This window comes from Nerophis ophidion, linkage group LG21 (assembly GCF_033978795.1).
Source record: "Nerophis ophidion isolate RoL-2023_Sa linkage group LG21, RoL_Noph_v1.0, whole genome shotgun sequence".
Taxonomy (NCBI): Eukaryota; Metazoa; Chordata; class Actinopteri; order Syngnathiformes; family Syngnathidae; genus Nerophis; species Nerophis ophidion.
Genome location: NC_084631.1, coordinates 8,720,056 through 8,734,997, shown reverse-complemented (window position 1 = coordinate 8,734,997; position 14,942 = coordinate 8,720,056). Strand labels below are relative to the sequence as shown.

The window sequence follows — 14,942 nt, the reverse complement described above, 5'->3', positions numbered from 1 at the left end:
ACACACACACACACACACACAAATGTATATATATCCATACATATACACACACACAAAATATGTATATACAGTAAATATATACTGTATATATATATATATATATACATATATATATATTATTTGATGGACTGTTAATTTGCTTGTATGTCTGTTATCATGAAAATCAATAAAACATAATACAGCATGTCAACTATGTAGGGTTACATGGCAAAAAAAACGTTTTAATTAAAAACGTGCAGGGTATGCAATAACCCCAGATGTGGTCTGCTCAAAGTTGGAAGCAAACATGGCGCCCTGCAGTCACGTGAGGGCCTTTTGACCAATCATATAGGAGGTGGTCCGGAACCGAGTCTGCCTTTTTATACACAACTCTGACTAGTGCCACAGTTTAAGAATCACTGGAATAGACAGTTGATGTGCATATTTTTGTGCGCTGTTCAGAGACAAGCTAGATTCACAAAAATGACCTTGATTGGCCAAAATGTGCATGAAAAGTCGCGAGCATTAGACAAACTTGCGAGTAATTTGCGTTGAATTGGCGCAATCGCAGCATCCTGGAGGAACCGATCATTAATGTTTGAACACTTTATTACCAAAAATTCCAGATTATAAGCCAACTTTTTTCCTACGCTTTGAGCCCCGATCACTAATGTTTGAACACTTTATTACCAAAAATTCCAGATTATAAGACAACTTTTTTCCTACGCTTTGAGCCCTGCGGCTTACAAAACAGTGCGGCTAATTTATGGATTTTTCTTGCTGACAGCCATAATGCAAATACTTTTCATTTAAAAAAAACAATTGGTTATTGCGTCTGCCTCACATTACGAAGTTCCTGCAGTCCTGGGTTCAAATCCAGGCTCGGGATCTTTCTGTGTGGAGTTTGCATGTTCTCCCCGTGAATGCGTGGGTTCCCTCCGGGTACTCCGGCTTCCTCCCACTTCCAAAGACATGCACCTGGGGATAGGTTGATTGGCAACACTAAATTGGCTCTAGTGTGTGAATGTGAGTGTGAATGTTGTCTGTCTATCTGTGTTGGCCCTGCGATGAGGTGGCGACTTGTCCAGGGTGTACCCTGCCTTCTGCCCGATTGTAGCTGAGATAGGCGCCAGCGCCCCCACGACCGCGAAAGGGAATAAGCGGTAGGAAATGGATGGATGGACTTAAATGGTGTGTTGTTTGTGCTATGGCGCCATCTTTTGGACGAGTTTGCTCACTGCAGGTGCTGCTGCAGTGAGCATCAAGAGTTGGAATTATGGGTTAAATCACCAAAAATGATTCCCAGGCGCGGCCACCGCTGCTGCCCACTGCTCCCCTCACCTCCCAGGGGGTGATCAATGGTGATGGGTCAAATGCAGAGAATAACTTCGCCACATTAGTGTGTGTGTGACAATTATTGGTACTTTAACTTTAACCTGTTTTTGTATGTGTCTAATGAAAAAAATATACACATGACATTGTTCTGACATTATACAATCAATTTTCTTTTCACTATGCAAAGCTTACATTTGCATCGAATCGCATTGAACCGTATCGCAACAAATGGTAATGTTTTAAAAAGTATTGTTAGTGAATCGTATCGAGATTCATATTGGATCGCCATTTAAAGTGTGGATGTATCGACGTTGTTGCCCTAGGGTAAACTGGGTAACACATGGCATACTGACAAAGTTTAACCCATTGTTACTATAACAATCTACGAGATTATTATAGGTTGGCTCTCTTTCTTCCCCTCCATCTTTCGGTATTCCTTTTTTTTTTTTTTTTTTTTAAATCTTTCTAGTTATCATTATGTATACGTACAGTATTGTTGGATTTGAACAACTGTATTGTTGATAATAGAGGTAAACTATTGGTATTGTTCATGATCAATAGCGCTTTTTCTATTGGTATTTGTATTGCTCCAGTTGTACTGTAAAAATGCTCATTGTCATTTCTATATTATTATTTATTTCACTAACTGCTTCTTTGCTATCACTTTTACGATCATATTTGTACATATCGTATGTGCTGGTGTTGTTCTATTGTTGTTGTTTTTCTTGTGGTTGTTTTTGTCTCTCTGTCTAATCCCCCTCTTATCCCCAAAATTTCCCCCTCTGTCTTCCTTTTTTTCTTTTCATCCCCTCCTGTTCCGGCCCGGCTGCACCAAATGATAATATAAATACATTTAATAAAGTCAAATTCAAATAAGGCAACAAGAAAAGTATCCTACACTTCTCTTTTGTAAAGTAAATCTGAACAGCCGATATGGGCATCTACATCAACTATATGATTTGCCTTAGAAGCTGGACAGGACAAAAAAAATAAAATAAAAGATAAAGTGTAGATGTACACCCTTAACACTTACTAAACCATCCCATGTGTGATGTCTGTAGGAGTGTTTCATGTGTACATGTAGCAACTGTCATTAGCATTAGCTAATATGCTAGCACGTTTACGAGTGTCCGTGTTAGTATTGTTACCTTAAAACGGCATTCTGTGGGTATTGTTTCAGTTTCACAAATTCCTCGATAAATTCCCCAAAACGTCCCCATTTGAGTCTTATTGATTCTGTTTAGCTGATTGGAGAGCTAGCTTACGCAGCTAGTGGGTCCATGAAGATAACTTCTGTTTTGTTGGATCAGCCGTTTTACTGCCGTGTTACAGACACCGTTAGGAAACAATAGCTCGATATATGGAAATATTATAGTCCGAAATATGAAAAACTAGTTTATTTCCCTAAGATTTAGTGGGTGCGGCTTATGAATTACCATTACCATTACCATGAATTGATTAAAGTGGACCCCGACTTAAACAAGTTGAAAAACTTATTTGGGTGTTAACATTTAGTGGTCAATTGTATGGAATATCCAAAGACATGCACCTGGGGATAGGTTGATTGGCAACACTAAATTGGCCCTAGTGTGTGAATGTGAGTGTGAATGTTGTCTGTCTATCTGTGTTGGCCCTGTGATGAGGTGGCGACTTGTCCAGGGTCGACCCCGCCTTACGCACGATTGTAGCTGAGATAGGCGCCAGCGCCCCCCGCGACCCCGATAGGGAATAAGCGGTAGGAAATGGATGGATGGATGTATGGAATATGTACTAAACTGTGCAATCTACTAATAAAAGTATCAATCAACAAACCAAAAATGTACCGATGTGGTCTATAGTCGGGAAAATACAGTGTGTAAGCACGTGTTTACCATTTAAATGCTGACTCAGCGGGTTGGATACTTTCGCAGCGGAGCCAGAACATTGCGGGGTGATCACATGGATCACGTGCTTAGTTGCGTGAGCGCTGTCTCTGACCAATTCTGAAGAATGCTAAGCTAATGCTAACAGAGGAGTCTTTTAGATATATATTTTATATAGTTTTTTCTATTGGTTTTATATCTATTCATTTTTTGTTTTTATTCAGTCATTGGTGGAGCACAATATTGTTTTTTAATATTGTTTTTAACATGGCTGTGCAGCACTTTGGAAACGTTATTGTTGTTTAAATGTGCTATATAAATAAAGTGGATTGGACTGGATTGGATTGAAATGTCAGTGGCTCCCTGAGAAGAAACACTGCATCCTCACCATTGCGTTCCAGTAGATGGGGGTCAGAATATTTCTTGCCGATGTCGGCGAAGGAGCGAACGAGCGGGATGCGGTTACTCAGCCTCTTCTCGTTCTGATGGTGATGACGTCTCAAGATGGCCTCCCTCACTTTGTCCTGAACGCCCTCATCCATCTGACTGGACGCCAGCAGACTGTCGATCAGCATGTCTGCGGAGTGGGGACGGCATCACTTGAACGACGAACCAACGAGAAAGGGGGCACTGCCGACCTGCGATCTCCTCAGTGGTGTTGGCGCGCATGTCGAGCAGCACGGTGCCGTTCATGATGCAGGAGCGCAGCTCGAACAGGCTGTGCAGGGACAGCGTGGCCACGTAGGGTTTACTCCAGCGCTCGCCGCCATCCTCCACATCCTCCTCAAACTTCAACCACCTGCACACATACACACACGCACACGCAACAATTATTAAGGCGCATGTGTGACAGCGTGCAGACACGCATATGATAAGGCCTCCTCGCCTGGCGGTCTCCTTCCATTCCAGGGTGTCTCCGTCCCTGAAGGCGAGCTCGTCCAGTTCAGTGAAAAGGTCGTGGGGAATGTGCTCCTCATCGTCATCCTCCATGCCTAGAATGAACTGCACCCTTTGGGAGGGCGTGTCTTAAGAAACACAGCATCAGTCGGCCGGGGTTCACAAGGCTGCACGATTAATCAACACCGGCATTTGAGTGACAGGCATGTTCGCCAACCAGAATTGTTGGACATTGCTTTGGTTCATCTCACGCTTCATGTCTCCCCGAGAGGGTGGGGGTCACCCAGATCTGCGGTCCTCTCCAAGGTTTCTCATGGTCATTCACATTGACGTCTCACTGGGTTGTGAGTTTTTCCTTGCCCTGATGTGGAATCTGAGCCGAGGATGTCGTTGTGGCTTGTGCAGCCCTTTGAGACACTTGCGATTTAGGGCTATATAAATAAACATTGATTGATTGCTTGATTAAAGGGGAACATTATCACAATTTCAAAAGGGTTAAAAACAATAAAAATCAGTTCACAGTGGCTTGTTTTATTTTTCAAAGTTTTTTTCAAAATTTTAAATCTCCCGGAATATCCCTAAATAAAGCTTTAAAGTGCCTTATTTTTGCTATTTTCGAAACCACTATCCATTTCCCTGTGACGTCATACAGGGCTGCCAATGTAAACAAACAATGGCGAATAGCACAGCAAGATATAGCGACATTAGCTCGGATTCAGACTCGGATTTCAGCGGCTTAAGCGATTCAACAGATTACGCATGTATTGAAACAGATGGTTGGAGTATGGAGGCAGATAGCGAAAACAAAATTGAAGAAGAAACTGAAGCTATTGAGCGAATAGCTATTGACGCTATTCGGCCATAGCATGGGTGTACCTAATGAAGTGGCCCATAGCATGGCTGGATTATTAGCATCGCCGGTAAAATGTGCAGACCACGATCAGGACTTTCACATCTTGTGACACTGGAGCAACTTAAATCCGTCGATTGGTAAGTTTTTGTTTCGCATTAAATGTGGGTATCTCGTATCAAATGTACATGCAGCTAGCGTAAATAGCATGTTAGCATCGATTAGGGTAGCATGTTAGCATCGATTAACTGGCAGTCACGCCGCGACCAAATATGTCTGATTAGCACATAAGTCCACAACATCAACAAAACTCACCTTTGTGATTTTGCTTACTTAATCATTGCAAATGCATCTGCAGGTTATCCATACATCTCTGTGCCATGTCTGTTGTAGCACCGCTGGTAAAATGTGAAGACACTCCGGCACATTCAATGGGGTCTGGTGGCAGATTTCTTGCCAGTGGTGCAACTTGAATCCCTCCCTGTTGGTGTTGTTACACCCTCCGACAACATACCGACGAGGCATGATGTCTCCAAGGTTCCAAAAAATAGTCGGAAAAATGGAAAATAACAGAGCTGAGACCCCATGTTTGTAATGTGAAAATGGCGGCTGTATTACCTCGGTGACGTCACAGAAAGGTGTTTAATTCGCCAAAATTCACCCATTTAGAGTTCGGAAATCGGTTAAAAAATTACATGGTCTTTTTTCTGCAGCATCAAGGTATATATTGACGCTTGCATAGGTTTGGTGATAATGTTCCCCTTTAAGGGACAAAGACGTCTCACCCCGTGCATCGCTCTCAGCGCCTGAGTGTGTTTATTTAACAGTAGAATTAACGGAACGCAGTGAGCCGTTTTTTCACTCATTCACAATCCTTGTGAATGAGATCGCCAGCTTTTCACACACACAGGAAGCACGGACGGAGAGCCTTGCAAACCGCGAGTGAGATGTTCCGCATAGTAACAAAAATTAGGAGGGAAAAATGGGATGTCCCCTGGTGGTAACATTTCAGCTTTATTTCATATGGGCAATATGAGCCCATCAACACGGACGAAGGAGCGAGAATGCTGTGAATCAACACAAAGACAACGTCCGACTTAGTTTTTCCCACTCGGAAAAAAAATGCACTTAAATAGTCCATTTTCTTGTGTGTGGTTATTTATTTAGGTTAACAAAGTTGGTAAATGGCAAACTATTTTACAGTAGGGAGAAATAAAACGTTATATCCTTTTAAATGGTTACTTGCAATAATATTAAATATTATAAATACATGACATAAACAGCAGGGCTGTGATTCTTTGGGCACCACACGATCCGAATAGATTTTTGGGGGTAATGATTTGATTCCGAATCGATTCTCCATTCAAAATCCATACTTCTTAAAAACATTGGGTGCCAATTCTACAAATAACTATATACCTCCATAAAATAGTTAAACAGCTCTGATAAATTTCTATAATACTTAAAAGAAAACTGGCCTTGTTTAATAAAGTACTACCCAAACATTTAATAAAGTCAAATACAAGTAAGGCAACAACAGAAGTATCCAGCACTTCACTTTTCTAAAGTGAATCTGTACAGCTGATATGATCATCTACATCAACAATATGATTTGTCCGAGTGGCTGGAGAGGACAAATTTTAAAAATGAAAGAAAAAAGAAAAATGTAACTGATTATAATCCATTAAGAATTGTTACAATTAAGAATTGATTTTTTTGACACCCTTAATAAACACTGTATAGTATTAATCGGTTATGTCTTCAATTTAGGAGTATGATGTAGATCAGGGCCGCACACTGAAAAATCAAAGCATGTGGGGGCCAGTTTGATGTTTTGTCACTCTTTTTTTTTTTTTTTTTAAACCAATACAAAATATCGTTTTTATTTTAACTTTTAGGTTTCCCATCAAGTTTGGTCCCAGGGACCAAAGTAATATTTTTGTAGGGTTCATGTTAAATCTCTAGATTAACTTCAGGTATATATGTCGATATAGAGCTAGAAAAAATGTTTATGCCCTTTTTGTCAAAGAAAACCTATTTTTTGTGGCAAAAAACTAAATATGCAATGATTTCCCCCCCCCAAAAAATTCTAAGTGAAATTAATATTTGATGTGATAGAAGGATGTGTGGCGCCTAAAATTGGTCCAAAACTCATTGATCTTAATTAATTACTATTTTTTGAGCAGTGACAGTTAAAAAAAAAAAATCCCAATGAAACTCTTGGGATTCAAAATGACCCACTCTTAAAAGTGTTCAAAATAAGTCATCCATTTTTTTTAACTTAAGTCTCCAGAGCAAGTTTAAAATGTTTTAAATGTTTTGTCTTTATTGTTTTGTGCCCTTTTTGTCAAATGATAGTTTTACATGGCAAACACACAACATATGCAGTATTTTCCCCAAAACTATTTCAAAATGGAATATTTGATATGAAGTGTTTCATAACAACATTGATTTTGATTCATTATTATTGTTTGAGCAATAACAGCTTAAAAGGGGAAAAACAGTCTGCATTGCAGTTTTCTGTTATTAGAGTCAACGTTGCAACTTTTTCTCATGACATTTCAACTGTTTGGTCTTTTCCTCATCCTTTTTTTGGGGAGGGGGGGGGGGTCGTTTTTTTGTTTTTTTTTAATACTATTTTTACAATGTGCCAGGAGCCGCTTAAAAAATGAGCTACCGGCCGCACTTTGTACACCCCTGATGTAGTCTTGTGTGGTACCTTAAGACAAGAATACCGTATTTCCTTAAAATAGCCGCCGGGCATGTTATATGCACCTGCCTTGAATGACTGCCGGGCTGAACTCGCTCACCAAATTAATAAGCGCATGCTTATTTTTACTGTCGAGTCAAATTCGTGAAGCCTCAGGCCATTATTTTCAAAATGGCGGAAATGTTTATTTTTGCTTCGACTGTGTATAAACCAGGAGTCTTGTTCCACAGCCATACAGATCACACTAATGGTTGTGATATAAAACAACTTTGACACTCTTACTAATATGCGCCACACTCTGTGAACCCACACCAAATAAGACTAACAAACACATTTCTGGAGAGTATTGGCTCTGTGGCACATTATAAACGCAGCATAGGAATTACCCATAATGCCGTGCATCCGTGAATCTTGGATATATTATACACGCCCCCCTCCCTCCATGCGTTCGTTGAGGTGGGCTGGGTTGGGGGCGCGTGTATAATATATCCAAGAGTCACAGATACACGGCATTATGGGTAATCCCTATGCTGCGTTTATAATGTGCCACAGAGCCAATGCTCTCCAGAAATGTGCTTGGTGTGGGTTCACAAAGTGTGGCGCATATAATTAAGAGTTTTAAACTTGTTTATATCACAACCATTAGGTATGGCTGTTGCCCAAGTATGCATTGCAATCTTGTATGAAAAGCAGCGAAATGCATGCGTCCGACTGGCACGCAGACAGCATGGTGTAAAAGTAGGCGCGAAGACATGCTGTAGAGCAGTGATCCCCACTGCGGACGCAGAATAATTTTTTATCATTGTTTTTTTTAATCACACTCAATTTTTTACTGCATGCCATTGGTAAGCGCAGGGGTGAGAAGAGGTTTTAAAATTATAATCGCCTGCTTACTTTTACCGCATGCTTTGAATAAGCGCAGGAGTGAGAAGAGGTTTTATATTAATTAGCGCCCCAGCGGCTATTCAAGGAAATACGGTATGTTGATTGACAGTCTAACAGTAACATTTCTTCCTTCACTCCTTATTTTCCCAATTTAATGATTTTTTATGTCTAAAATAAATTTAAAAATTGCAAAGCGAATGGCATTTTCGAGGCGAAAAATCTATTTTTTCTCTCAAGATGGTGCATACCTAGTAGAGATGCGCGGATAGGCAATTATATCATCCACATCTCCAAGGTCGTCATCCACCCGCCGTCCACCCGAACCAACATTTTATCAGGACCGTACCCGCCCACCAACCGCCCGCTGAAATACATCAGAGGTCGGCCACCTTTACCACTCACAGAGCTGATTAAAACTGTTTCACAGAGCAATGAAGACAGTTGGAACCGCTAACGTTCACACTACTATCCAGTAGCATTAATCATGTTGACAAGAATATGGACGTGCTGCGAAGCCATTGCCTTTGACACCTTCAACAACATGTACGAACCGATTGTTAGTCCGGTAATATGCTGTGTGCAGCTTCCGCAGTCACACGTACAAGATTGAAAGGCATACTGGGTGATACAGAGTACACTGATGGTTGTGATATAAACAACTTTAACACTTACTAATATGCGCCACGCTGTGAAGCCACACAATACAAGATTGACAAACACATTTCCGGAGAACATCCTCACAGTAACACAACATAAACACAACACAACAAATACCCATAATCCTTTGTATCCGTAACACTTCCTGAATATATTTTACACCTTTGCGCCCTCAACCCCGCCCACCTCACCGACGGGGGGGGGATTTGCTGCTAGCGGGTAGTATAAAATAGTCAGGAAGTGTCATGAATACAAAGGATTCTGGGTATTTGTTGTGTTGCGTTTATGTTGTGTTACTGTGAGGATGTTCTCCCGAAATGTGTTTGTCGTTCTTAATTGGTGTGGCTTCACAGCGTGGCGCATATTACTAAAAGTGTTAAAATTGTGTACTCTGTGTCACCCAGTATTCCTTGCAGTCGTGTACGTATTGCCGCGGAAGCCACACACAACATGATGCTGGACTGACAAGCAGATCGTACATGTTGTAGAAGGCGACAAAGCCATTGGCTTAATAGCACGCCCTAATACTTATTATCTGGGTGACTGCCGGCAGTCATTCAAGAGAATAATAGCGTCTCCTATTGACTTCTTCGCTTTATGACACGGGTCTTAAATGGCTCTTTGAATGGCAAAGGACACCGATCCCAGAACCATGTATATCAAATATTTCCGGATGGTTCAACCGCCACCCGCCCGAATCTAATTAAAATCTATTTTTTCATCATGTTAACCGGACTCCGCGGATGAGACCGCAAACCGCGCATCTCTAATCCCTAGTGGCGACTGTGTGCGCCAACAGCAGAGTTTGTACCGTGTGACGCCGACTCTTGTTCGTCATCCCACTCCAAACGATCCCGCCTTCTGCGGTGGTGCCTGTGTCCTCTGTGACGGTGCCGCCGCCGGCTCTGTCGAGCCAATGGGACGTGAACGCCGACATAGAGCGCCCTGTGACCTGACGGAGGACATGTGACAGCAGGTCCAAGGCAACTGGGACGGAAGCATCGTTGGAAATGACAATACTCACTCTCCAGGTCCTCCTTCTCGAAGTTGGTGTAGAGCGTGGAGTTGGCCTTCCCTCGGTCCAAGACTGCCTCCTCATCGTTACCCTGCAACACACACAAACAAACGCGCGCAATACTGAGTCTGGTTAAACAGTACTAATGAAGTACAGCGCCACTATAAATTATAAATATACTATACTGCCTTTGAAAAATACTGATACTGTCACCGCCTGCTGCGTACACTTCAATCAATCAATCAATGTTTACTTATATAGCCCTAAATCACTAGTGTCTCAAAGGGCTGCACAAACCACCACGACATCCTCGGTAGGCCCACATAAGGGCAAGGAAAACTCACACCCAGTGGGACATCGGTGACAATAATGACCCAGTGGGACGTCGGTGACAATGATGACTATGAGAACCTTGGAGAGGAGGAAAGCAATGGATGTCGAGCGGGTCTAACATGATACTGTGAAAGTTCAATCCACAATGGATCCAACACAGTCGCGAGAGTCCAGTCCAAAGCGGATCCAACACAGCAGCGAGAGTCCCGTTCACAGCGGAGCCAGCAGGAAACCATCCCAAGCGGAGGCGGATCAGCAGCGCAGAGCTGTCCCCAGCCGATACACAGGCAAGCAGTACATGGCCACCGGATCGGACCGGACCCCCTCCACAAGGGAGAGTGGGACGTAGAAGAAAAAGAAAAGAAACGGCAGATCAACTGGTCTAAAAAGGGAGTCTATTTAAAGGCTAGAGTATACAAATGAGTTTTAAGGTGAGACTTAAATGCTTCTACTGAGGTGGCATCTCGAACTGTTACCGGGAGGGCATTCCAGAGTACTGGAGCCCGAACGGAAAACGCTCTATAGCCCGCAGACTTTTTTTGGGCTTTGGGAATCACTAACAAGCCAGAGTCCTTTGAACGCAGATTTCTTGCCGGGACATATGGTACAATACAATCGTCAAGATAGGATGGAGCTAGACTGTGTAGTATTTTATACATAAGTAGTAAAACCTTAAAGTCACATCTTAAGTGCACAGGAAGTCAGTGCAGGTGAGCCAGTACAGGCGTAATGTGATCAAACTTTCTTGTTCTTGTCAAAAGTCTAGCAGCCGCATTTTGTACCAACTGTAATCTTTTAATGCTAGACATGGGGAGACCCGAAAATAATACGTTACAGTAGTCGAGGCGAGACGTAACAAACGCATGGATAATGATCTCAGCGTCTTTAGTGGACAGAATGGAGCGAATTTTAGCGATATTACGGAGATGAAAGAAGGCCGTTTTAGTAACGCTTTTAATGTGTGACTCAAAGGAGAGAGTTGGGTCAAAGATAACACCCAGATTCTTTACCGTGTCGCCTTGTGTAATTGTTTGGTTGTCAAATGTTAGAGTTGTATTATTAAATAGAGTTCGGTGTCTAGCAGGACCGATAATCAGCATTTCCGTTTTTTTGGCGTTGAGTTGCAAAAAGTTAGCGGACATCCATTGTTTAATTTCATTAAGACACGCCTCCAGCTGACTACAATCCGGCGTGTTGGTCAGCTTTAGGGGCATGTAGAGTTGGGTGTCATCAGCATAACAGTGAAAGCTAACACCGTATTTGCGTATGATGTCACCTAGCGGCAGCATGTAGATGCTGAAGAGTGCAGGGCCAAGGACCGAACCCTGGGGAACTCCACACGTTACCTTAACATAGTCCGAGGTCACATTTTTATGGGAGACGCACTGCATCCTATCAGTAAGATAAGAGTTAAACCAAGACAGGGCTAAGTCTGACATACCAATTCGTGTTTTGATACGTTCTAATAAAATATTATGATCGACGGTATCGAAAGCAGCGCTAAGATCGAGGAGTAGCAACATAGATGACGCATCAGAATCCATCGTTAGCAATAGATCATTAGTCATTTTTGCGAGGGCTGTCTCTGTGGAGTGATTTGCCCTGAAACCGGATTGAAAGGTTTCACATAGATTGTTAGACGCTAAGTGTTCATTTAACTGCTCCGCAACAATTTTTTCAAGGATTTTTGAAATAAAAGGAAGGTGAGACACCGGTCGGTAGTTTACCATGAGGTCAGGATCGAGGTTAGGTCTTTTAAGAAGAGGATGAATAACCGCTTTTTTGAATGCTAGGGGAACAGTGCCCGAGGAAATTGATAAGTTTATAATATTTAGCACTGATGGACCTAATAATACAAAGAGCTCCTTGATCAGTTTCCCAGGAAGAGGGTCAAGTAAACATGTTGTCTGTTTTATTCCATTTACACGTTGTAACAATACCTCTAATGTTATTTCCTCAAAACGAGAGAAACTATTTTGGAGGGCAGTATCCGCCGTATATACCATCGTATCAGTGTTAATAGAACTCCGTTGTAGTTGGGACGCATTGTCTTTAATCTCCTTTCTAATGACTTCAATTTTCTTACTAAAGAATTGCATAAAGTCATCAGCTGAGTGGGTTGAGCTACTGGAAGGGGTCCCTTGTTGGGTTACACTTCAGGCTCTTCTCACTCTTTCCTGTCTTTCCTTCTCTTAGACAAGCAGGCGCACATTCTTACATACGTCACACACTGTCACGTCATACGTCACATACGTGTCCGCCCTCGCAGAGCAGAAAGGTAGCATACTGGCCTACGTAAGCTGCTAACGTAGCCGTACGAGAGAAAGAAGGTGCGGATCTGGTAACAAATGAAAGAAGACTTAATTCCCAATAAAAACAGCAGGAAGTCCATCGTCTGGCGGTGGTTCGGCTTCAAGTGGGAATATGATGAACAGACAACCGTAATTTGTCAAGTGTGTGTGTGTGGGGGGGAGGGCGTTGCCATAAAAAGTAGCATTACTGCTAATATGTAGCATCATTTTGAAAAGTCACTCGCTAGGGCAGGGGTCGGGAACCTTTTTGGCTGAGAGAGCCAAGAATCCAAATATTTTAAAATGTATTTCCGTAAGAGCCATATAAAAAAAAAAAATCAACACTGAACAACTAAATGTGTGCATTTTTAAGTAAGACCAACATTTCTAGAGTATAATAGGTCTCTTATTCTTTGTAATAACATTGTTATTCTGAAGCTAACTGTGGAGGGGGGCGTGGCCTGCGAGCCTGCAGCGAAGCAGGGTGTTGCCAGGATCGGCCTTGAAATCAGCGACAGATGCGTAGATGGCCCACCTTTGCCTTGTTATCTAATCATCTGTCGCTTTGTTATAAGCAGCACCCAGGAGGAGAGACAGCGTTGGGGCTGGAGCCAGAGCACGAGCAAGAACGAAAGAGGAAAAGACAATTGCTAGGAAGCAACTGAGAGACTTGTTGAAAAATAAAACAATATCGTAACCCTGAAACAGGCTCTCATGTCGGTGCTTGGTGGTCTGAAGAACCCCCAGGAGGGCAAGCCCCACACTAACCAATAATAAATACATAACTTCTGACCATTAAAGCAACTTCTTGAACAGGTGTGGTAGAAAACGGATAGATGGATTCAAAATGCATGAGATTTTTTTATATTTTGAGCGTTATTTTTAACACTGTGATTACAAGTGGAATGATTAATTACTTATCGTGTTACGCAATGTCAGCTCAGATTTATCCAAGAGCCAGAACCGTCATCAAAAGAGCCACATCTGGCTCTAGAGTCATAGGTTCCCTACCCCTGCGCTAGAGAATGAAGAGAATTTCCTAACCGTAGTAACATACCACATAGTGAAGGACGAATACTATTTGATTTCCTATTATGCAGCTCATTTTTATTTCACACTCAAAATGTCTCTGACAATCTTGCACTTTATGTTTTGGAAGTGACATGAATGTTTGTGCCACTGCTTAATAACTTTAATAAATACACTTTTGGTCAATTGACTTAGTTGTGATTTCCCTCTCTGCATGAAAGTTTAAAAGTAGCATATATGAATGCAGTATGAAGAAGAATGTTTTAATGTAGACACATATAATCATCATACTGCTGTAATTATATGTATCGAGTGTTCATTCAAGGCTAAAGGCAAAATATCGTAATATATATCGTATATCGTGATATGGCCTAAAAATATCGTGATATTAAAAAAAGGCAATATCGCCCAGCCCTACTCCAAGCGCTTACAGAAGTGGGAACCCATCATTCAGTCACACTTGGTGGTGGTAAGCAACAGTTGTAGCACAGCTGCCATGGGATAGACTGACGGAAGCGAGACTGCTAGTATGCGCCTAAGGTCCCTCCGACCACCATTCATTCCCCAGTGTGAGCGGCACCGCGGGCAAGGGTGTAGTGTCCTGCCCAAGGACTCAACGGCAGCGATTTGGATGTTAAGAGGCGGGGAGCGAACCTGCAACCCTCAGGTTTCTGGCACAGCCGCTCTACGCCATACCGCCCCCGTTTTGCACATTTTGTAGACCAGTGGTTCTCAAATGGGGGTACGCGTACCCCTGGGGGTACTTGAAGGTGTGCCAAGGGGTACGAGAGATTTTTTTAAAAATACTAAAAATAGCAGCAATTCAAAAATCCTTTATAAATATATTTATTGAAAAATACTTCAAAAAAATATGAACGTAAGTTCATAAATTGTGAAAAAAATACAACAATGCAATATTCAGTGTTGACAAATAGATTTTTTTGTGGACATGTTCCATAAATATTGATGTTAAAGATTTATTTTATTGTGAAGAAATGTTTAGAATTAAGTTCATGAATCCAGATGGATCTCTATTACAATCCCCAAAGAGGGAACTTTAAGTTGATGATTACTTCTATGTGTAGAAATCCATCCATCC

The 14,942-nt window shown here is 42.0% G+C and overlaps 1 protein-coding gene across 8 annotated transcripts in view; it reads right to left on the bottom strand.

Moving 5' to 3' along the window:
* LOC133539676 (sodium bicarbonate cotransporter 3-like) overlaps nt 1-14,942 on the bottom strand; it is a 62,688-nt gene that overhangs the window by 44,299 nt on the left and 3,447 nt on the right. For all 8 annotated transcript variants that reach the window (XR_009803467.1, XR_009803468.1, XR_009803469.1 and 5 more), the window contains exons 2-6: nt 10,200-10,281; nt 9,987-10,127; nt 4,063-4,201; nt 3,815-3,975; nt 3,565-3,753 (exon numbers count right to left, since the gene is read on the bottom strand). Coding sequence is in view for 5 of the 8 variants with exons in the window: in XM_061881758.1 (XP_061737742.1) it covers nt 3,565-3,753; nt 3,815-3,975; nt 4,063-4,201; nt 9,987-10,127; nt 10,200-10,281 (712 nt within the window). In the remaining 3 variants the exon portion in view is untranslated. The remainder of the gene's footprint in view (nt 1-3,564; nt 3,754-3,814; nt 3,976-4,062; nt 4,202-9,986; nt 10,128-10,199; nt 10,282-14,942) is intronic.